Source organism: Lithobates pipiens, unplaced genomic scaffold (assembly GCF_037356315.1).
Source record: "Lithobates pipiens isolate NorthernLeopardFrog02 unplaced genomic scaffold, aLitPip1_a1.2 Scaffold_8, whole genome shotgun sequence".
In the NCBI taxonomy this organism is placed as follows: Eukaryota; Metazoa; Chordata; class Amphibia; order Anura; family Ranidae; genus Lithobates; species Lithobates pipiens.
In genome coordinates this window covers 277,920,077-277,942,748 of record NW_027507903.1, presented here as the reverse complement: position 1 = coordinate 277,942,748, position 22,672 = coordinate 277,920,077, and the positions used below count along the sequence as shown (strand labels likewise).

Genomic DNA, 22,672 nt, shown 5'->3' with positions numbered 1-22,672 from the left:
GGCTACACAACATTTTCTCCTGTCTTTTTTAAAACATTGCCTCCAAGACAGTATATATATGAAAATGTTAAAGGAAATCTAAAGGCTCTTGCATGACAGTCTGAACAAGTAGGAAATATAGTTACTATGTAATGCACAAGCCTCATAAGGTGAACAAAAACGTCCTTTACACCCCGTGACTGAGCCAAATCCTCCTTCTTGTGTGTCTCACACACTCCCCCTCCCAGACCCTGCAGCTCTCAATGGGAGCTTTTTAATAGCAGAGGCAGTTTTGTCAATCCAGAAAACAATTGGCAGGACCAAGCATGGCCAAGTGCTGATTGGTAGGCTTCATGCTTTTGAATCAGCAGTGATAATGCCCCTGCAACATTTTTTTCATCCCTCTTTAGTACAAGCAGGCACAGCCTACATGAGAGTAAAAAAAGCAACTCTAAATTCAAGATCAGTGTAGCATCGTCCAATAGGGGCAAAACTGTTGTTCCTACCTCATTTTGAAAGAAGCGGCAGTTCATAAATATCACCTTATGTGCCCTTTCATGCCCTCATAACCTAACAATGGTTACGGCAATTTCAATTGTAGCCAGGATGTGTCTGCTCATGGCTTCATTAGCTTTCAAATGATCATTAAGACCCCTTTCACATTGTGCTGCCCCGGGCATCAGTGGTAAAGAGGCTATTTTTAGCGCCGCTTTACCGTCGTTTTAGAGGCGCTATTCTGCCACTAGCGGGCAGTTTTAACTCCCCGCTAGTGGCCAAAAAGGGGTTAAATCCACCTGCAAAATGCCACCGCAGCCGCGTTTTGCCGGCGGTATAGCAGTGCTGCCCCATTGATTTCAATGGGGAGGGGTGGTGAGTTCACCGTTCCTTCACCGCTCCAAAGAAGCTGCTGGCAGGACTTTTTCTGATGCTCTCGGGCTTTCACACTGGAGTGAACGGAGCAGCTGTTTTAGGGTGGTTTTTAAAGATATAGCGCCTGCAAAATGCCTCAGTGTGAAAGGGGTCAAAATATAAGGTTAGCTGCTTGGAATTTATTGGAAAAATCTTTTTTATGTATTATTTTGGCTTATGTAGCGCTAATTGATGATGATGTCTTCGAAAATTTAACATGCTAAATTAAATTGCCTGTTTAGGCTGTTTAGAAACTTGTAAATATGAAGTATGTGTAAGATTTTAACATACCTTTCTCTGTACGATAGTGAAAGATTTACAGAGCAAGTAACCCCACTGTTGGTTCATGCACAGAGAATGTTGGCTGCCATCCACACACCACCAGGCAACAGTGATGACAAGGTTAGTCTCTGTTAATATTCATGTTACTGGATTTAAATATACTTATGTTTCCCAGGAAAATATTTTTTCTGTGAAAAAAAAAAGGTTTGTATCCACTAAATTGGATTTTCAAATGCATATTCATTATTATCCAAGTTTCTGTAGCCCTCCTTAACACTATCTACCACTGAAAAGGATCATGTGCTAGTCTTAATTATGTTTAATCATAACTATCTGTGTTCTGTTTGGTTAAAAGATGCCCAACTGCACCTTAAAAAAAATGGCTGATGTTCCATTTTAAAGCTACAGCTTGGAATCAGTATAGACATGTGTGGATGGGCACTTTGCCAACTCTATGTTTACAGGTAAATCAGACACTTATTGGTAATGTTTTTGTGCCCCGTGGTAAAAATACCCTTTGCATTCGCAAAGATAGGCTCAATTTTTTTATTAGGTGTTCAACATTTTGTTTATTGCACCTTTTTTAATATTTAATACTTGTACATATATTGCATTTTGTTCACACAACTGTTGTGTATATACAGGTATATACAGTATATATCAGTGATGGTGAACCTTGGCATCCCAGAATCCCAGATGTTTTGGAACTACCTTTCCCATGATGCTCAGCTACATTGCAGAGTGCATGGGTATCATGTGAAATGTAGTTCCAAAACATCTGGGGTGCCAAGGTTCGCCATCACTGGTATATATAATCCTTTCAATATGTAATATATATATTTTTTTAATTTGGATCATGCCAATTAAACGTATTTACTACATGTAAAGCTGTGTCATGAAATATAACTGTAGATTTTTGTTTTTGCGATTTTGAGTTTTTGATATAATGATAACCAATAACCTTTATTTTTTGCTCAAAGAAAAAGAAAAACACAATAATTTTGAAAGATCTTTTGGTGAAAGATAAAATGCTGTTATGATATTTTTTGCTAAAGGACAAGATAAACATCGGCTTGCCTCCCCCACACTGGATTAGCTGTAAAGTCACATTGCTATTATGCTATTTCAAGAACATGCACACTATAAATTGAATAAAAAGATTTGTTAACATAAGCTTTCAGATCTATTCTTTTTTGTGTTGATTTTTTTTAGATGCATTGCAGGAATTATATAGGAAAACAGCTTCATGTTGGCACAGTGTGTAATAAAGTGAGGAGTCCTGGAGAAGATATTGATCGGAAGGGACACATTGGTCATTCAGGTCAGGGCTATATTACATCTGTTAACTTGACATACATTTGTATCCTAAGCAAATAAACAATCACAATGTTCTTTATCTCCATCATCCCTAATGCATGCAGAAACACACTATTCTACTTTTCATCTTTCACACAGGACTTTGGTAGTTAATGCATCTTTTAAACTTTTTGTAGAAAAGAAAACTACTGCTTGTACCGCTTGTACACATTTAAGTGCCCCTCTGTGTCTTTCTCTTTTTTTTCTGTCTCTCTCTCTCTCAAAAAAAAAAAAAAAGTTTGCGTATATATATATATATATATATATATATATATATATATATATATATATATATATACAAGCTATACACTCACTACTTTACATTGTAGCAAAGTGTTATTTCTTCAGTGTTGTCACATGAAAAGATATAATAAAATATTTACAAAAATGTGAGGGGTGTACTCACTTTTGGGAGACACTGTATATGCAGTATACAGTGGGTATAGAAAATAATCACCACCCTTTTTTTATCCAGCTGTATTTACTAGTGTAATTGATAACATCCAAGTAAAACTCCCTTTGCAGAACTGCTCAAGTTCAGTTAGATTTGATTATGACCATTTGTGTCATTCCACAGATTTTCAATGGGGTTTAGGTTTGGGCTCTGTCTAGGCCATGCAAGGACATTCACCTTTTTTCTCCTTCAACCACTGTGTGGTCATTTTGCTGTGTGCTTTGGGTCATTGTCATGTTGGAAGGGTAAACTTTCATCCTATTGACAGCTTTCTGGCACAAGGCAGCAGATTTTCCCCAAGAATTTGATGGTAATTTGCCAAATCCATTTTCTTCTATCCTGACAAATGTTCCAGTCCCAGCTCCAGAGAAACACCCACGTAACATGATATTACCACCTCCATACTTTACTGTAGGAATGGTGTTACTGTGAGGGAAAAGGTATTTGATCCCCTGCTGAGTGGCTCAAGAAGAAGCACATTAAGGTCTAGCCAGTCCCCAGACCATAATTCCATAGAAAATATGTGGAGGGAGCTGAATTTTCGAGTTACCAAACATCAGCCTCGACACCTTAATGATTTGGAGAGGATCTATCTGTAAAGAGGAGTGGGACAAAATCCCCCCTGAGATGTGTGCAAACCTGGTGGCCAACTACAAGAAATGTCTGACCTCTGTGATTGCCAACAAGGGTTTTGCCACCGAGTACTGCGTCATGTGAAGGGGTCAAATACTTATTTCACTCATTAAAATGCAAATCATTTTATAACTTTTTTTAAATGATTTTTTTCTGGATATTTCTGTTGTTATTCTGTCTCTCGCTGTTAAAATAAACCTACCATTAAAATTATAGACTAATCCTTTCTTCGTCAGTGGGAAAACTTACCAAATCAGCAGGGGGTTAGATGCTTTTTTGCCTCACTGTATATGAAGACATATCGTTTGGTGTTGAGGTCAAATAATAAAATATTAGTCTCATCTGACCACCTTAAACACACCTCTGAGGCCACATGGAACAAATCAGATGAGACTAAAATTTAAAGATTTGGACTTAACACCAAACTATGTGTGGCAGAAATCCCATACATCTCACCATCCAAATAACACCATTACTACAGTAAAGCATGGAGGTGGTGATATCCTGTGGGGGTGTTAGTGGAGACAAATCCCAACAGACTAAATGCTGTAATTAAAGCAAAATGTGGTCCAATAAAATACTGACCTAGAGGGGTGATCCTTTTTACGACTCAATGATTCTATAACCCACAGAGCGGACTTAACATTATGCTTGTAAATAAGGCCCTAAAATAATCAAATTAAGATTTTACATGAATGTTTTAATGTCAATGTAACCTGTCTGGGCACTGTGGGGTGTTAATCTGGATTTTTCTTATATTTCAGATACTAGGGAAATATTTTATAAAGCAGAGTTGAGTCTGCCCAGAAGAAAAAGTGCCCTGTAGACACGGTCGGACTTTCCGACAACAAAATCCATGTATTTTTTCCGACGGATCTTGGCCCAAACTTATCTAGCATACACATGGTCGCACAAAGTGATCGGAAAATCCGAACGCTCTGAACGCGGTGATGTACAACACGTACGACGGGACTATAAACGGGCCAGTAGCCAATAGCTTTCATCTTGTAATTTATTCTGAGCATGCATGGCACTTTGTCCATCAGAATTGTCTACACACGATCGGAATTTAAACGATCAGATTTTGTTGTCGGAAAATTTTAGATCCAGATTTAAAAATTTGTGTGTCGGAAATTCTGACGGAAAAAGTCAGATGGAGCTCACACACGGTCGGATTTTCCGACAACATAATCCGATCGCACATTTTCCGTCGAAAAGTCCAACCGTGTGTACGGGGCATTAAAATAACATGTAAAGTTGGTCATACACGGATTGAAATTCCAGCTAGTTCGCTGTATCCTGACAGCAGAGGGTGCTGTTGTCAGGTTACAATGTCTCAATGGAGGGGGGGGGGGGGGTTGTTCAATCCACGTTAAATCTATTATCTTTAAAACTAACTGTGTATGGCCAGCTTTACTCTTCAGAATAAAGCAGTAATACACAGTAGAGTTGGACATAGAAGACACTGCCTTTTTATAATACAATTTCTCTGTAAATGAAATGATTTCTTTCATTTTTGTTTAAGCATACACATGAAATGCCACACGCCATGTTTCTTCTATGTACAGATATGTCCTTGTAAAGTCTAGCCGACTAGCACTCTTCTCTAATGCTTTTCACCTGAGATTAGGGCTTAATGAGAACATGTCACTGGAAAAATAATTTCAACAATAATATGCCTGGAAAATATATGTGCATTAACCAGTTAACCTCCAGAACATTTACCCCTTTTCATGACCAGGCCACTTTCTCCTAAAAGGCACTTTATTATTTTAACTGACGATTGCGTGGTCATGCAACACTGTGGGGGTTATTTACCAAAGGAAAATCCACTTTGCACTGCAAGTGCACTTGAAAGTAAAGTTGCTGTAGATCCAAGAGGGACATGCAAGGAACATAAAAAAAACAGCATTTTAGCTTTCACATGATTGGATGATAAAATCAGTAGCGCTTCCACTCATTTCAGATCTACCCCCTTAGATTTAGAGAGTCTGCACTTCCAAGTGCACTTTCAGTGCAAAGTGGATTTGCCTTTCGTAAATAACCCCGTTTGTTTTTTTCCCACAAACAGAGTTTTCTTTTGGTGGTATTTGACCACCACTGGGTTTTTTATTTTTTGCACTATAAACAAAAAAGACTGATAATTTTTGAAAAAAAACCAAAACAAAAGTCCAATTTCTTCATCAATTTAGACCAATATGTATTCTGCTATATATTTTTGGTAAAAAATCCCAGTAAGAGTATATTGATTTATTGGTGCAAAAGTTATAGTGTCTACAAACTATGGTACAATATATATACTGGAGTTTTTATTTAACTTTTTTTATAATAGTAATGGCGGCGATCGGCAACTTATAGCGGGACTGCGATTGTGCGGCGGACAATCTGACACTGACTGACACTTTTGACACTTTGTGGGAACCTGTTACACTAATACAGTGATCAGTGCTAAAAATATGCACTGTCACTGTACTAATAACACTGGCTAGGAAGGGGTAAAACATCTAGGGTGATCAAAGGGTTAAACATGTGCCTAACCAGTGTTTTTGTGTATACTGTGTGCTGCTTTAACTAAGGGATGTTCTGAATTTTATGCCTTGCTTTACACCGTCCCAGTAGGGCCAAAAAAAAAGTCCTACAAGCAGCGTCTTTGGGGCGGAGAGGGATCGGTGTATACACTGCTCCTGAACTACCCCTGCCATTAAAATCAATGGGCAGCATTACCGAAGCACCTCCTTCTTTGGAGTTAACAAAAGGTTAAAAGCACCCACCCTCCTGCCTGACAAAGGCAGATTTCTCTATCTCTATCACTTTGAATTCTTTAAAGATGAAAAAGTGAAAAAGTTGAAAAAAATATGTAATTAAAGATCCACACCACTGCTAAGAGGTCCAGACGCAACGTAATTTCACTAAAAGTCAAGGGGACAATCCAGTAGTAGTAGCCAGTGCATTTTTGGGATACCAGAGCACCCCCTTTTATCAGGGAGTGATTAACAACTATATGTATAGACTAGAAGTGAACTGGACCTTTAATGGCAGCCACAGGCCTTGTCAGCAGCTGCTTCGGCTGCCAATTCACTTCTAGACTATTTGCACTGTAGCCAATCAGGCCCCAATGAAGGGGGCACTCTTAGTCCACTTTCATCTTAGTAGTGGTTTGGTGCTTCAATTCTTGGCATGGAGATCTCTCTTTATCTATGTAGCCAGAGGTGAAGTTTAATCTTTGAAATAAAAGGGTTGCATACTTGTCTTTACCCTCAATGTCCCTTTTTGACCCCTATGATGAGGAAATTTAGCAGAACAAACTCACACATGCAAGGAAAGAAAACTGCACTCAATCACAGCATCAAATTCCAGTCATCAAGGAACACTGATGCTCAGGCTTGACCTCTGCAAGCCTCTCCAGTAACGATTATGATAAGCGCAAGCCAGCACTCCAGTACAACTAATGCCCTGTATACAGGTTCAGACTTTCCGTCAGAAAATGTGCGATCGGATCTTGTTGTCGGAAAATCCGATTGTGTGCGGGCTCCTTTTTCCGTCGGAATTTCCAACACACAAAGTTTGAGAGCAGGATCTAAAATTTTCTGACAACAAAATCCGATCTTTAAATTCCGATCGTTTGTAGACAATTCCAATGGACAAAGTGCCACACATGCTCAGAATAAATGGCAAGACTAAAGCTATTGGCTACTGCCCTCTTTATAGTCCCCACATACGTGATCTACGTCACCACGTTCTAAACAATCAGACTTTCCGACAACTTTGTGTGACCGTGTGTATGCAAGACAAGTTTGGGCCAAAATCCATCTGAAAAAATCAGATGGATTTTGTAGTCAGAATGTCCGACCGTTGGTACAGGGCATATGAGTTAGGCCCAGAGTGGCTGAAATACATCAGCATACCTGTTGAGCTGTTTTATAGGCATTTGATGTAAAAAAGCATACCACAAATCTTTACTGGAGTGCCGACTTAAGTTTATCAAACACACAAACTCAAAAGTATTCTAAATGAAAATACATATAGACCCACTCTGAAAAGATCATCCATAAAATGGCAACTCCTTAAATAATAGTGAAACTTGATGGCCAAATCTATACCAATGAGTGACTGCAGCAATTTAAATACTTGATTCCAGTGATTCTCAACTAGGGTTCCTCCAAAGGTTGCTAGGGGTTCCTTCAGCATTGGGCAAATTCTGCCTCTCATATAAGTTCCCACTGACACCATTGATCTTTTTGAGCTATCTGTAAGGAGGTAATTCTTCCCAATGACCACAAGTGTAAGGACCATTCTTCCCACTGACCATCACACTAATGTATCATGAGTTATAGATTTCAAATTTTTAGCAGGGGTTCCCCAAGACCGGAGAACTATTTCAAGGGTTCCTCTGTGTTGAAAAGGTTGAGAAAGGCTGACTTAGACAGTTAATAGAAAAAGTTAACTAGTACAGGAAAGAGCAATCATAATGGTAGATATAAGCAAATACAGTATAGCATCATGCATTCACTATATCTAATGAAGGGGAAAACATATATATAAATATTTTTCTCCAAATCAGCTCTGAAAATGCCCCCTCTGGCGAGAGAATAACACCTCACCCTTACTAAATTCACCAAGTAAGGTCAAAATTGTTAACTTAGTGCATGGTTTATGTGGCTGTCAATTGTCATGTGTTGGAGCTATGGCTTTCTCAATAGCAGTGCATCTTCCTTTTCTGTCCCTTGCATCAAGTTAACAGAGAAAATAATAGTTAACCAATAAATAAGACTCTTAGTCAGCATTTTTTCAATATAGCCCTCTTTTAAAAAAAGCTGTTTATATATAGTACATTTGTAAGCAAAAGGTATACAAATAAACATTCTTAGATCAAACAAATCCACATTTTTTTTCATTAAAAAAAATCACATTTATCAAAGATATTTTAATCTATACAAATATATGGAACTAATCTAGTAGTCACATTCAACAGGACTTGTTCTGTAATGTTGAAGACATTCTGTAGCTTTTCCAAGCCACTTTTTTTTTAACAATAATTAGTGTCAGGAAAATCTCCCAGCATTTATATTCACACAGGTAGCACTGACACCTCGATCCAATCACCATGAAAATGCAGTTATTATTGTGCAAAAACAGTCTGGGAGATGTGAAAATTGTGGAACCACCCAATTCTTGTTAATAATGTCATCCTTGGTGTTAGGAAGGCTTTACTGGAGTTAATCCCTTGATTTACAGAGCTGAAGGTGTGAACTGTTGTAAAAACGACAGGGAAGAGATGTTAAAATTAATATGGGGTATTATATTATATGGGAAAGACAGATGGGGCTAATTTAGAGTGCAGCTTCCAGGTTTCTTGTCAAAGCTTAATTGAACAAGTTGAAGTTAGATGATTAAGTTGGTTACCATGCACAGCTGCACAAGATTTTGCACTCTCCAGTTTTAGTAAATCATTCCCATGGTGTCCTAGGTTTCTAACCATGTTTAATGATGGTTTCTCCAGTGTGATGTAGATGGCCTCTTTCACACTTCTTGTGAATTTATTGTTCTCTGTCCAAAATGTGCACCTTACTGTCCTCAAAACAAGTCCCTTTCCCTAAACGTATAGGAAAACGTTTGAGTCTTTGCCTGTAGAATTCACCCTCCAATGTTGTCTCCCTAATGTACAGGTCTTTGCATTCCTCCCTACACTGCGCTGCAAATACCAAGTTACTTCACTTGTGTTTGGGTGTTGGCACTCTTGGAAGTACAAGCTTCCATCTCTGTGTTTTGCTGGAATAGAAAGACACAGGGATGCTATATTTGATAAAGATCTTTCCAACCCTCTAGCTACATATGGGATAACTATATGAATGTGTGCTTTGCTTCTCCCCTCTGTTGGATGGTGCTGTGTTTTTGCTTGATTTTGTGGATGTTTTAATAAAAGGCCAGTGTGAGTAGCCACAATCCAAAGCACTGTTGAGATGTCTTTGGCCATAGACTATGTGTTTGTTGTTACCATTTCAACCGAATGTTGCAAAGTTCTAATTACCCCTAGTCTGTGTTAAAGTGTGTGGGTGGGTTTACGATAGACCTAGATGGTTAAGTTCACTGCCCTATGTGACATGCAACACAGTTCAAAAAGGGTAATGCGTTATTCTCTACCTCTTCCCATGTAAACTCGATCTTTATAGGGTTGATTTTACTAAATGGCAAATATGCTATTTACAAGGACTTTTCCCTTAGTATAGTGAATGAGGTGAAACTCTTCTTACTTCCATCATCCAATCATGTGCAAGCTAAAACCTTTTTTTTTAAATTTTCCTTGCATGTGATTTGGTATTCTTTGCAAAGTGAATGTTCACCACATTAACTAACCTAAGAGAAACTAACCTAACCAATCTGTACACTAAAAGATTGTATTTCTGATATAAAAATTTTGACCCACATATCATCCACATACCTGAACCAATGACTTGGTGTTGATCCCCTGAAACAATTCAAGGCTCTCTTCTCCACTCCCACTATGTTCAGGGGAATTAGGGTGGGATAAAGGTTTTCACATGACGCAGCCATATTTTTGTCTTCAGAAATTATCCTTGTACTTGATATAGGTGGTGTTAAGCCTTGTACACACGATCAGATTTTCGGCAGGGAATTGTGTGATGACAGACTGCCTAAAATCCGACCGTTAGTACGCTTCATTAGACAATTGTAGGCCAACTTTCTGCCAACAAATGTTGGATGGAAGGCTAGTAAATTTTCAGGGGACAAAAGTCTGTTGTCAGATTTTCCTATCGTGTGTACATAAGTCTGTCACACAAATGTCCAAAGTACAAACACTCGGAATCAATGCTCACCAAACACGACATTAGCAGAAGGTACCCAAAGGGTGGTGCTTAAGAGCTTAAATTCCACGTAGTATGTCACTAAGCTCATGTTTGTTGGCCGACAATTGTGTACCATTTGTATGCAAGACAAGTTTACAGCACACGCCCTTCACACAAAAGTCTGACGCTTTGTCTGTGGAAAATCGGATCTTGTGTACGAGGCTTTAGACACAGGCCCAGCTAAGAACATACTTGTTCTGTGTGGATGTAAATGCTGAGGTATTTGCTTAACACACATTAGAACTGAAGGAGTATCTTGGATAAGCTGTGAAATGTCTTCAAAATTACAGAACAAGTCCAATTGAATGTGATTTAACTGCTATTAGACAAACGATGACCTGAATCAATGAGAACCTTCACAGAAAATTGGAACTACAGTGAACCAGCTTGTTACGGTTTTGTCATCTGCGTTTCTATTAGCATAAATACTGGTCTGATCCCTTTATTATGTTGAACTCAAGGGACATTGCATCTTTTATATCTGATAAGGAAAAAGACACCAGCTTTCTTTATCTCAAACAGTTGATTGTTTAACCACTTGCTTACTGGGCACTTAAACCCCCTCCTGTCCAGACCAATTTTAAGCTTCCAGTGCTGTCGCACTTTGAATGACAATTGCATGATCATACAACACTGTACCCAAATTAAATCAAATCAAAATAATTTTCCCACAAATAGAGCTTGCTTTTGGTGGCATTTGATCACTGCGGTTTTTATTTTTTGTTAAAAAATTTTAAAAGACCGATGAGTGGTGGGCACTGATAGGCGGCACTGATGTGCACTGAGAGGTGACACTGAGAAGTGGCACTGAAGGGCATTGATAGGTGGCATTGGTGGGCACTGAGAAGTGGCACTAATAGGTGGCACTAGTGAATAGGAAATGTAGTGGTGCGCTGTACGTAAGGAAAGTGTATCTATTGGTAAAAGCGATATATAAAATCCACAATAAGGGGATATGCGATTTCTAGGATCGCAACACACTGCACTTTGAATGTTATATTGTGTTTTTTTCCTTTTTTTCCATTACTTTACGTTTTTATGTTGTAGATTCTATACCAATAGTAACGAGTATTATTGTTTAATCAGTCACAGAGGCACAGTAGAACACTTGCACTTTATGCGATTTCACGATCGCAACACGCTGCACTTTGGATTTTATATTATTTTTCACTATTTTATGTATTTATGTTGAAGATTATTATTAGAAATGAGTGTTGTTGTTTAAATTAGCCACACAGGCACACCTTTTTATCATACCTATATTGTTTGCTGCATATCCCCTTATTGTGGATTTTATATATCGCTTTTACCAATAGAAACACTTTCCTTACGTACAGTGCACCACTACCTTTCCTATTCACTATTCCCCGGGGCTCAGATATTTCCCTTCCAGTGTGTGCAGCAGTACCTTATCTCCCTCTATTTCCATGACGTGGCGCAGGAATAACTTATTTTTACTAATTTTTTTAATAGGTGGCACTAATAGGTGTCACTGATAGCTGGCAGTGATGGGCACTGATAGGTGGCAGTGATGGGCACTGATGGGTGGCAGTGATGGGCACTGATCGGCACTGGTAGGTTACACTGAAAGACAGCACTGCTAGGTGGCACTGATGAGGCACTGATTGGCACCACTGGTGGGCATTGATAGATGGCACTTGTGGGCATTGATAGGTGGCACTCATGGGCATTGATAGGTGGCACTGGTGGCCACTGTGGGCACTGGCTGGTGGCAGTGGCATTGACAGGCACAGAGGAGGCAGAGGAGGGGGCAGATGGGCCTCCTTCCTCTTTGGGACCAATGTCCTTTGAGCATAAGCCGGTGATCGGCTTTTTTTTCTCCCCACGCTATAAGCACGAGGCGATAAAAAAAACAATTGTGAGCTTTTGTTTACACACGTGATCAGCTGTCATTGGCTGACAGCTGATCATGTGGTAAGGGGCCGGAATTGGGCTCTTACTCAGATCGGTGATCACCCGAGTCTCGGTGACTCGGTGATCACAGCGCGCCCCCTGCAGGGGGCACGTGGCGAGTGCGCAAAGGGGAGGCCGTCCTATGACGACCTCCCGGAAATTCAGGTCCGTGCTGTAGCCGTCATTCGGCTATAGCACGGACGTCAAGTGGTTAACTACTTTGTCACTATGCAAAAGGGATTTTTTAAAATTCTTCACTACAAAATGATTTTATACAACCAGCTGTGTTTAGTAACACACAAGTTATTTATTTATTTTTTGTCTTTTCATAGTTTATGTCCAAAGACAAGAGATAATAAGGAATGACACTATTAACACAGCAGAAAGCTGCCCAAGAAAATGGGGGTTATTTACTAAAGGCAAAGCCACTTTGCGCTACATGTGCAAAGTGCACTTGAAATGGCACTGAAAGTGCACTTAGAAGTGCAGTCGCTGTAAATCTGAGGGGTAGATCTGAAATAAGGGGAAGCTCTGCTGATTTTATCATCCAATCATGTGCAAGCTAAAATGCTGTTTTTTTATTTTCCTTGTATGGCCCCCCTCGGATCTACAGTGACTGCCGTTCCAAGTGCACTTTCAGTGCAATTTCAAGTACACTTTGCACTTGTAGTGCAAAGTGGATTTGCCTTTAGTATATAACCCCCAATGTATCATTATATTATATTACATAGAAATGATTTAAACATAAAAAGCGTTATTACAAAAATGATGATTAATAGAAACAAAATGAAATACATATTTAAAATGGTGGACACATTTTCCCACAGCACACTCCAAAAACTTTCCTTCCCGTCTTTGTTGGTAGCTATTTAGTTGATAAATATGTGAAAAGCTGTTGTTAGCTGTTGTCCTGCACAGATAATGATGATAATATTTACATGTGCATTTAGTGTTTCATAGAACCTTTATCCACTGTAATTTATAATAGAGTGGTAGCAGGCATTCAGGTCAATGATGTAAAAAAGGTTATTGAAAGCAGTATTAATAGTATTTTCATTTCCTTAACACATATATATATATTGTCAGCCTAGGTTCACACTGACAGCAGGTTAGAAATCGGCTGAACTCACATAATTTCATACCCGCATGTCAGGTCCACTTTGGGAGCAATTTCAGAGACATCTGTGTGGGTTCATGGACAGATGTCTATACAAATCGCACCCCAAAGTCACCAAAAGTAGTACAGGAACTACTTTTGGGCACCAATTCGGACAGTACCATTGCTGACAATAGCAGCCGATTTGGCATGTGATTTGACATGTGAAATCACATGCCAAATCGCAGCAATGTGAACCTAGGCTTAATAATTGGGTGATGCAAATATTGCATACAGTTTTAATTTGCTATTTTACAGTAACTTCCATCATATTCATGTTTTGGAGGACTAGATCATCTTGAAATGCACGCTACAAATACAGCCCTAACCTTCAAAGCAGGTATATTAGCAGAAGATAACATTGTGCCAGAGGTTTACCCAGTCTGCTGAAAGCCAGAAGTTTCTAAATGAAATAAAAATCGATCCCATGCACTAGGAAGCCCCCTACTAAATGATCAACATGCTTACTTCATATACTGAGGTAGCATTGCTCCCTTGTTAGCATGATCAGCTGGGTGTCACTCTGTCACTGGTACCTAGCTGGTAGGGCTAGATACTGCAACAAGTTAGCAAGAGAGTGACACAGTAGGACCTAACAATTCGGTCCTAAAACTCATACTTATATCAACCACTTGTAGGTTTTTTAAAGTTTGTGTGGAAGCTGTTTGTGTTGGATTTTTGGAAAGCATTTTAAGGTTCACTTATTTGTACTATTTAAAAAATTGTGTTATACTGGAAATTATATTAAAAAAATGAATTATTTACTTAAATATTTGTTAAGTGATCTCCGACATAAAGCATATTCTACAATAAGAATGCCACTTAAAATACAAAATGGCCCAAGCAAAAGACTGATGTGAATACACAATAAATATACAGTATCTCACAAAAGTGAGTACACCCCTCACGTTTTTGTAAATATTTTATTATATTTTTTCATGTGACAACACTGAAGAAATTATACTTTGCTACAATGTAAAGTAGTGAGTGTAAATTTGCTGTCCCGTCAAAATAACTCAACACACAGCCATTAATGTCTAAACTGCTGGCAACAAAAGTACACCCCTAAGTAAAAATGACCAAATTGGGCCCAATTAGCCATTTCCCCCCCCCCTGGTGTCATGTGACTCGTTAGTGTTACAAGGTGTGAATGGGGAGAAGGCATGCTAAATTTGGTATTATCACTGTCACTGTCTCATACTGGTCACTGGAAGTTCAACATGGCACCTTATGGCAAATAACTCTCTGAGGATCTGAAAAAATCGAATTGTTGTTCTACATGAAGATGTCCTAGGCTATAAGAAGATTGCCATGACCCTGAAACTGAGCTGCAGCATGGTGGCCTAGACCATACATCAGTTTAACAGGACAGGTTCCACTCAGAACAGGCCTCGCCATGGTCGACCAAAGAAGTTGAGTGCACGTGCTGAGCGTCATATCCAGCAGTTGTCTTTAGGAAATAGACATATGAGTGCTTCCAGCATTGCTGCAGAGGTTGAAGGGGTGGGAGGTCAACCTGTCAGTGCTCAGACCATATACCACACACCACATCAAATTGGTCAGCATAGTTGTCATCCTAGAAGGAAGCTTCTTCTAAAGATGATGCACAAGAAAGCCCGCAAACAGTTTGCTGAAGACAAGCAGACTAAGGACATGGATTACTAGAACCATGTCCTGTGGTCTGATGAGACCAAGATAAACTTATTTTGGTTCAGATGGTGTCAAGTGTGTTTGGTGGTAACCAGGTGAGGAGTCCAAAGACAAGTATGTCTTGCCTACAGTCAAGCATGGTGGTGGGAGTGTCATGGTCTGGGGCTACATGAGTGCTGCTGGCACTGGGGAGCTACAGTTCATTAAGTAAACCATGAATGTCAATATGTACTGTGACATACTGAAGCAGAGCATGATCCCCTCCCTTCAGAAAGTGGGCCGCAGGGAAGTATTCCAACATAATAACGACCCCAAACACACCTCCAAGATGAGCACTGCCTTGCTAAAGAAGCTGAGGGCAAAGGTGATGGACTGGCCAAGCATGTCTCCAGACCTAAACACTATTGAGCATCTGTGGGGCATCCTCAAACAGAAGGTGGAGGAGCACAAGGTCTCTAACATCCACCAGCTCTGTAATGTCATAATGGAGGAGTGGAAGAGCACTCCAGTGGCAAGCTCTGGTGAACTCCATGCCCAAGAGGGTTAAGGAAAATAGGAGTATAGGTGCTGCAACATTCCCACATAAAAGCTCTGCCCGGTGCTCAGACTTTGAGGCTGCTGACACCTCCAATGTACCAGAATAAGAAAAGGGATGGTCGGCACACAGGATGACATCCAAAATAGTATTCCTTTATTAAATACATGTACAGAGCTGTAAAACAGCCTACGCATTGCAGATGTTAGTCCTTAGTCATGGCTAATAAAAAACTAAATAATTAACACTTAAATAGTATATAAAAAAAGTCACATGATTAACCAACACAGGTGAATTAAAAATGCAAAAGGGAAAACCCAGCATGACTCAATGGAACACATCACAAAAAGTAGACATATGAAAAACCAGGCATATAGAAAGTGACCCACAATAGCATGTGTAGTTTGTATTTTTTCCAAAATGGAACATCATAAAGATAGTGGGTGCTACACAAAGATGATATTGCCTAGATACTAAATGAATAATAATACTACATTTTTTTTATTTTGTAAGCATATGAAAAGCCTGGCATATAAAAAGCAATTCACAATAACACATAATTAATATTATCTCAAAACAGAACATCATTATGTTATGTGGATGCTTCATAGCCATTAGATGACCAGCCGCTGGAGTTATACTGCGACAGATTGGCTCTCCTGGGCAAATCTCCATAGCTATACGTCAGCCACTTTAAGACCACTAGGGGGTACATGCGCGATGACAGAGCCAATGCGCGTACTTGGTGTCTGCGATGTCCACCGGGCACCCGCGATCGCTCCTGAGAAAGACAGAACGGAGTTCTATCAATTCAAACAGACAGATCTCTGTTATGTCAGGGGAGAGGAGACAGATCTGTTGTTCAAACTAAGTATGAACAGCGATATGTCTCCTCCTCCAGCCAGTCCCATCCCCCACAGTTAGAATCACTCATTTATCCCGTTGATCGCCTTAACTTTGCGCAAATCAATCAATATATGTTTATTGCAAATTTTTTATACCAAAAATATGTAGAAGAATACATATCAGCCTGAACTGAAGAAGTAATGTTTTTTTATATTTTTGGGGGAGGGAATATTTATTATAGCAAATAGTAACAAATATTGTTTTTTTTTTTCAAAATTGTAGCTCTTTTTTTGTTTATAGCGCAAAAAATAAAACCACAGAGGTGATCAAATACCACCAAAAGAAAGCTCTGTTTATGGGAAAAAAACACAACATCAATTTTGTTTGAGTACTGCGTCACACGACGGCGCAATTGTCAGTTAAAGCGACGCAGTACTGTATTGCAAAAAATGGCCTGATCATTAACCACTTACAGACCGGACCATTTTGCTGGTCAAAGACCAGACCACTTTTTGCGATTCGGCACTGCGTCGCTTTAACTGACAATTGTGCGGCCGTGCAACGTGGCTCCCAAACAAAATTGACGTCCTTTTTTTCCCACAAATAGAGCTTTATTTTGGTGGTATTTGATCACCCCTGCGGTTTTTATTTTTTGCGCTATAAACAAAAATAGAGCGACAATTTTGAAAAAAACGCATTATTTTTTACTTTTTGTTATAATAAATATCCCCCAAAAATATATATAAAAACATTTTTTTCCCTCAGTTTAGGCCGATACGTATTCTTCTACATATTTTTGGTAAAAAAAAAAATCGCAATAAGCGATTATTGATTGGTTTGCGCAAAAGTTATAGCATTTACAAAATAGGGATAGTTTTATAGCATTTTTATTAATAATTTTTTATTTTTATTTTTTACTAGTAATGGCGGCGATCAGCGATTTTTATTGTGACTGCGACATTGTGGGGGACCCATCAGACATTTTTGACACATTTTTGGGACCATTGTCATTTATACAGTAATCACTGCTATATAAATGCAGTGATTCCTGTGTAAATGACACTGGCAGTGAAGGGGTTAACCAGTGGGTGGCAGTGTAGGGGTTAAGTGTTCCTAGGGGTGTGTTACTAACTGTGGGGGGGTTGGGCTTTCATTTAGTGAACACTGATCTCTGCTCCAATCACATGGAGCAGAGATCAGCGACACTAGTTGCTAGGCAGAATGGAGAAATGCTGTTTACACGGCATTTCCTCCATTCAGCCGTCCCGTGAGACGATCGCGGGGATGCCCACGGCGATCGAGTCCGCGGGTCCCGCGACCGCAATCACGGGAGTCCCGACCAGCGCAAGAGCTGGAAAATAAAGTTAAGGCAGTGCTGGAAAATAATGGTGGCCAAACAAAATTTTGACACTTTGGGCCCAATTTGGTCATTTTTACTTAGGGGTGTACTCACTTTTGTTGTCAGTGGTTTAGACATTAATGGCCCTGTGTTGAGTTATTTTGAGGAGACAGCAAAGTTATACTGTTATACAAGCTGTACACTCAAAGTGTAATTTCTTCAGTGTTGTCACATGAAAAGATATATTCAAATATTTACAAAAATGTGAGGAGTGCACTCACTTTTGTGAGATACTGTATATATATATATATATATATATATATATATATATATATATATATATTTTTTTTTTTTTTTTTTTCTTAAAGCTTTGCGTAAATTGTCAGCTCTATATAAATACCTGTACTAAATAAAAAAATAATAAAAGAAAGTAATTGTGCCTGAAGATGATAGTAGAATGCTGTTATACTTCAATTATGGTATAAGCAATGATTTAGTAAATTAACCAGTAACTGGTGCTTTGCACAAGAAAAGGAAAAAATGTTAATGGGAGATTAAAAAGAAATATAATCTATTCTGGATGTCTATCATGTTTGCTAAGAATTTGTGCAGTGCTCAAAATAGTTGTATGGTTGTCAAAATCCACTCGAAAACCTAGCACGTGCATGAAAATTTGCTTGTTGTTAGTCTGATGGCCAGGATTCTCATTTTTGTGACCAAGCTTTGGCTTAAACTGTTTCTGTAATAGCATCTAAATGGTATTTAAAACAAAATTTGATTACAATAAATGAAAATATGTAATTGTATCAGTGATTTGTAAGTGCTCTAATAAAAGCCAAGCTGCAAGTGTCTTTTGTTCAGCCTTGGCGTAGAATATTTGTAGTAGAGTACAGTAATCAAAAATTGCAAATACAATGCTGTTACATTCACTTATCGTGGACACATATAGCAAAAAAAAAAAATGACAAGGGACTCTATCCCTTACAATAAATGTCTATACAGGCATAACGCACTTTTAAGTACACAATGGGGTTTATTAACTAAAGCTGAAAAGTGCAAAATCAGGCACCAACCAATGAGCTTCCAGGTTTTATTTCCAAAAGCATAATAAAACAAGCTGGAGTTAGAATCTCATTGGTTTCTATGCAGAAGTGAACCTGATTTTGCACTTTCCAGCTTTAGTAAATAAACCCCATTGTGTACTTAAAAGTGGGGCATGCCTGTACTCACATTTTAAGCAGTAGAGTGTCTTGGTACATTGCAGCTTTGCACAGTTTTCTAATTTTACTGGAATGTACCATTAAAGTTTTTTTTACCAATAAAATCTAAAGATCAATTAACTGACATTACTTATAGTTACGGTTTTGAGGTTATTGTACTGCATTCTTAAGTGACAGCAAGACCTTCAGTCTTTTTGTGGATACATTACTAACTAAGGTCATCCATTCAGAAGTAAAAGTGCTCATAGAATACACCGTTTATGAGCAGATGAGTCACTTTGTTGGTTTTCACCCACGGTGGAAATTCTGGGCTCATTGATTAAAAATGAAGGAGATGTATAAAGAGGACACATCTTCTTGTTGCTGCACAGATTACTCACAGTTAGAGCTGTACATTCAAATTATAGTGAATAACATGTCTAACCAGTTAAGTCATTATTTTTCATAAAGGGCTACAAAACCAACAATTTATGTTCCCTTGCAGATGGTAGACAACTTAAGACACCTATATGTGTCCCACTGGATGTGATGGACACATTTTCTTGCTTCCGTGATAGTCTTCAGGAATCAAAATATTCAAGCAGAGCACTTAAACACAGCAGAAAACTACTGATGTTATTTCTTGCTTACAGCCAAGGTAAAACGAGTCAAATCTTTTATTTGAAAAGCTTTTGATATAGTTATTACTGCAACACGCTAATAGTTGCTCATATTTGAAAGTTTATTTGCTTACATGGTAAACTTTACTTTAAAGGAAACGATACAGTATTTGTAATGAGGACACAGCACATTTTTATTTTAAAGTTTGCACAAAAGTATTTTTTATGTAACTTTTAAATTGTTTAACATTTAACTTTTTTTGGTCTGCAAAGCTTTAGTGGGTAAATTTAATAAACAGAACAGTGGATTCCTTCCATAAGAATGTAAAAGAATGCAGTCAGCATCTTTTCTCAACGACTATGAAAGGAAAGGCAAACACGGAATTACTGGTAGCTACATAAAGATTTTACTGAGTTCCATAAAACAGTATTGGGTTAGATTAGACCTATGAACACGTTTTTAATAAGAGGAGAGGAAATGTAAGGGACAAGCACTGTGCAAGCCTGCTAAGAATAGATCATTTAAAAATAATCCCCACCGGGTCTTGAATGCAAATCTAAAATGTGCCAGCATTATCCTTATATAGCTGTGGTCATGGAGATCTAAAACCCTGTTGTGCTCCATTATGCCAGCCCTGACTTGTGCATATATCTCCCACTTGTACCTCCTGAGCTCCAGAGCTGAATACATGTGATTAAAATAAATAACCCTTCAATGTACAGTACAAAAAAAAGAAAATAGTCAATTATAACCGACAAGTGCAAAGCCAGATATGAGCTGGTCAAGGTACAATGTGCAAAAACACACTATACATTGCTCAATATACACTATATGTATGTGCTTCTAGTCATAGCACTCATGAAACATTAATTCATTAGTTGTGCAAATTTTCCTAAACACATAAATATGATAATAAACATTCAAGTGAATTAATTAGAATATATTACTTATTGTACAATAAAATGATATAAATAGAACCAAGAATAAAAGTCCATGTGCAAAATTCATTTGTAGGAATCCCAGTTTTCAAATAAAATGGGTTAAGTGACTACTCTGATTGTCCAGTTGAGTGAATAATGGATCCAAATAATGATATGTGGGACTTCGCCAGGGCGCACTACCCTTATGTGAAGAGAGGCTTATCAAAAAGTTATGACCCTCAAGTTATAGAGTAGACATAAACCGCTTTATTCGAAGATGCCTTTTGGGTCTGACCTCATCCAAATGTACCCACACATCAGAACAGGTGACATTCAAATCCTTCACATTGGCTACTTTCAGATTTCTCCCCAAGAGCTGATTGTTTACAACAGCGTAAGCCTCCAGATCGTATATGCAAGCAATAAATAAACCTCCCAAGGTGCAGTATCAATGGTTAAAGGCGATTTTTTGAATAAAATTGCACTTACTCCACTTCAGAGGTAAAAACAGCATTATGTCATTACAAGCAAGATAATGCCACATCCCAAATGGCCAACGTTTCATGCACATGCGTGGTGATGTATGTCGCCCCAACGTGTTTTGTCATACCTGACATCATCAGGGGTTCAGGCTGCACGTCTGTCACCATTCCTTTGTATAGTTAAGCTTGGAAAGGAAGACTGCCATTGATTGGCATTCCCCCCACATTATTATGCAAAAAGGTTGTTGCCAGGAAATCATCAGAAGCCATCCAGCAACCTCCCACCGTGATACATCAATAAAGATCATAATTTACAGCTGTTTTAACTAATGCTGGACTTATCTAGTCAAGGCCCACCAGAGGACAAAAAAATATATAGTCATTCATAACTTACAATGCCAGGTTGAACCAGTTAAAGCCCCCTAGAGGACAAAGATGTAAGACCATTCTTAGATATACTTTGGCCCCCTGGTTGTCAAAAAAGATATATACATACTTAATAACTTAGAAAAATAAAATAAAAATCCTCAGAGGATATAACAATGTGCTCCATGGTCTGAACCAAAAATATATCAGCTGCTGAAAATCACTATAAATGGGGGTTCCTCACATCAAATATAATGATAAATAATAAAGCATGTGTTGCGATGCAGAAGAATGGTGCTAACAAATATATAACGCAATACTACTTCAAAACATATAGTGAACTAAGCAAGTAAATATTTATCCAGCAGTTTATACCAGTGTAAATTAAAATCCAAGAAGCGCTAATAAAATCCTACTGGGAAGTAAACCACACTTCCAGTGCTGCAAGGAGTAATAGCCACCACAAGCTAATGGTATTTAACAGAAGATTCTTCCCTTTACCAAATCTTGGTCCTGCTGGTGAGTGAACTCAGGACATTTAGTGCTGTAAGAATTGTTTGTTTTTATTGTGCTCCACCTCCAGTGATAAATAATAGATTCATAGCTTATTAATTGACCTATGAGTTAAAATAGGTCAGACAGCGCCTTCTTCCCTGTACTGGAAAACCACTCAGGATCCTTGATCTTCACCTTTACTTGACCTGTGGAAGAGTTACCCCCCTTCATGACCAGGCTTCTTTTTTTTTTTTCGATATGGCACTGTGTTATTTTTAACTGACAATTGTGTGGTCATGCAACACTGTACCCAGATAAAGTTTGTATTTTTTTTTTTTTTACCCACACATAGAGCTTTCTTTTGGTGGTATTTGATCACCACTGCATTTTTAATTTTTTGCACTATAAACAAAAATGACTAACAATTTTGAAAAAAAAACCCACTATTTTGTACTTACTGCTATACAATATATCCAATAAAAAAAATTGTAATATCAAATTTCTTCAACAATTTAGGCCAATATGTATTCTGCTACATGTTTTTGGTAATAGAAATCCCAATAAGCAAATATTTATTGATTTATGCGAACGTTATAGAGTCTACAAACTATAGTATATATTTATGGATTTTTTTTAATACTAGTAATGATAATGATCAGCAACTTTTAGC

At 38.3% G+C, this 22,672-nt stretch overlaps 1 protein-coding gene across 2 annotated transcripts in view; it reads left to right on the top strand.

The window, feature by feature from the left end:
* The window catches only part of CFAP54 (cilia and flagella associated protein 54), a 538,848-nt gene that overhangs the window by 327,363 nt on the left and 188,813 nt on the right, over positions 1-22,672 (top strand). For both annotated transcript variants that reach the window (XM_077472059.1, XM_077472058.1), the window contains exons 39-41: positions 1,197-1,290; positions 2,383-2,491; positions 19,624-19,776. In XM_077472059.1, coding sequence (XP_077328185.1) covers positions 1,197-1,290; positions 2,383-2,491; positions 19,624-19,776 — 356 coding nt within the window. The remainder of the gene's footprint in view (positions 1-1,196; positions 1,291-2,382; positions 2,492-19,623; positions 19,777-22,672) is intronic.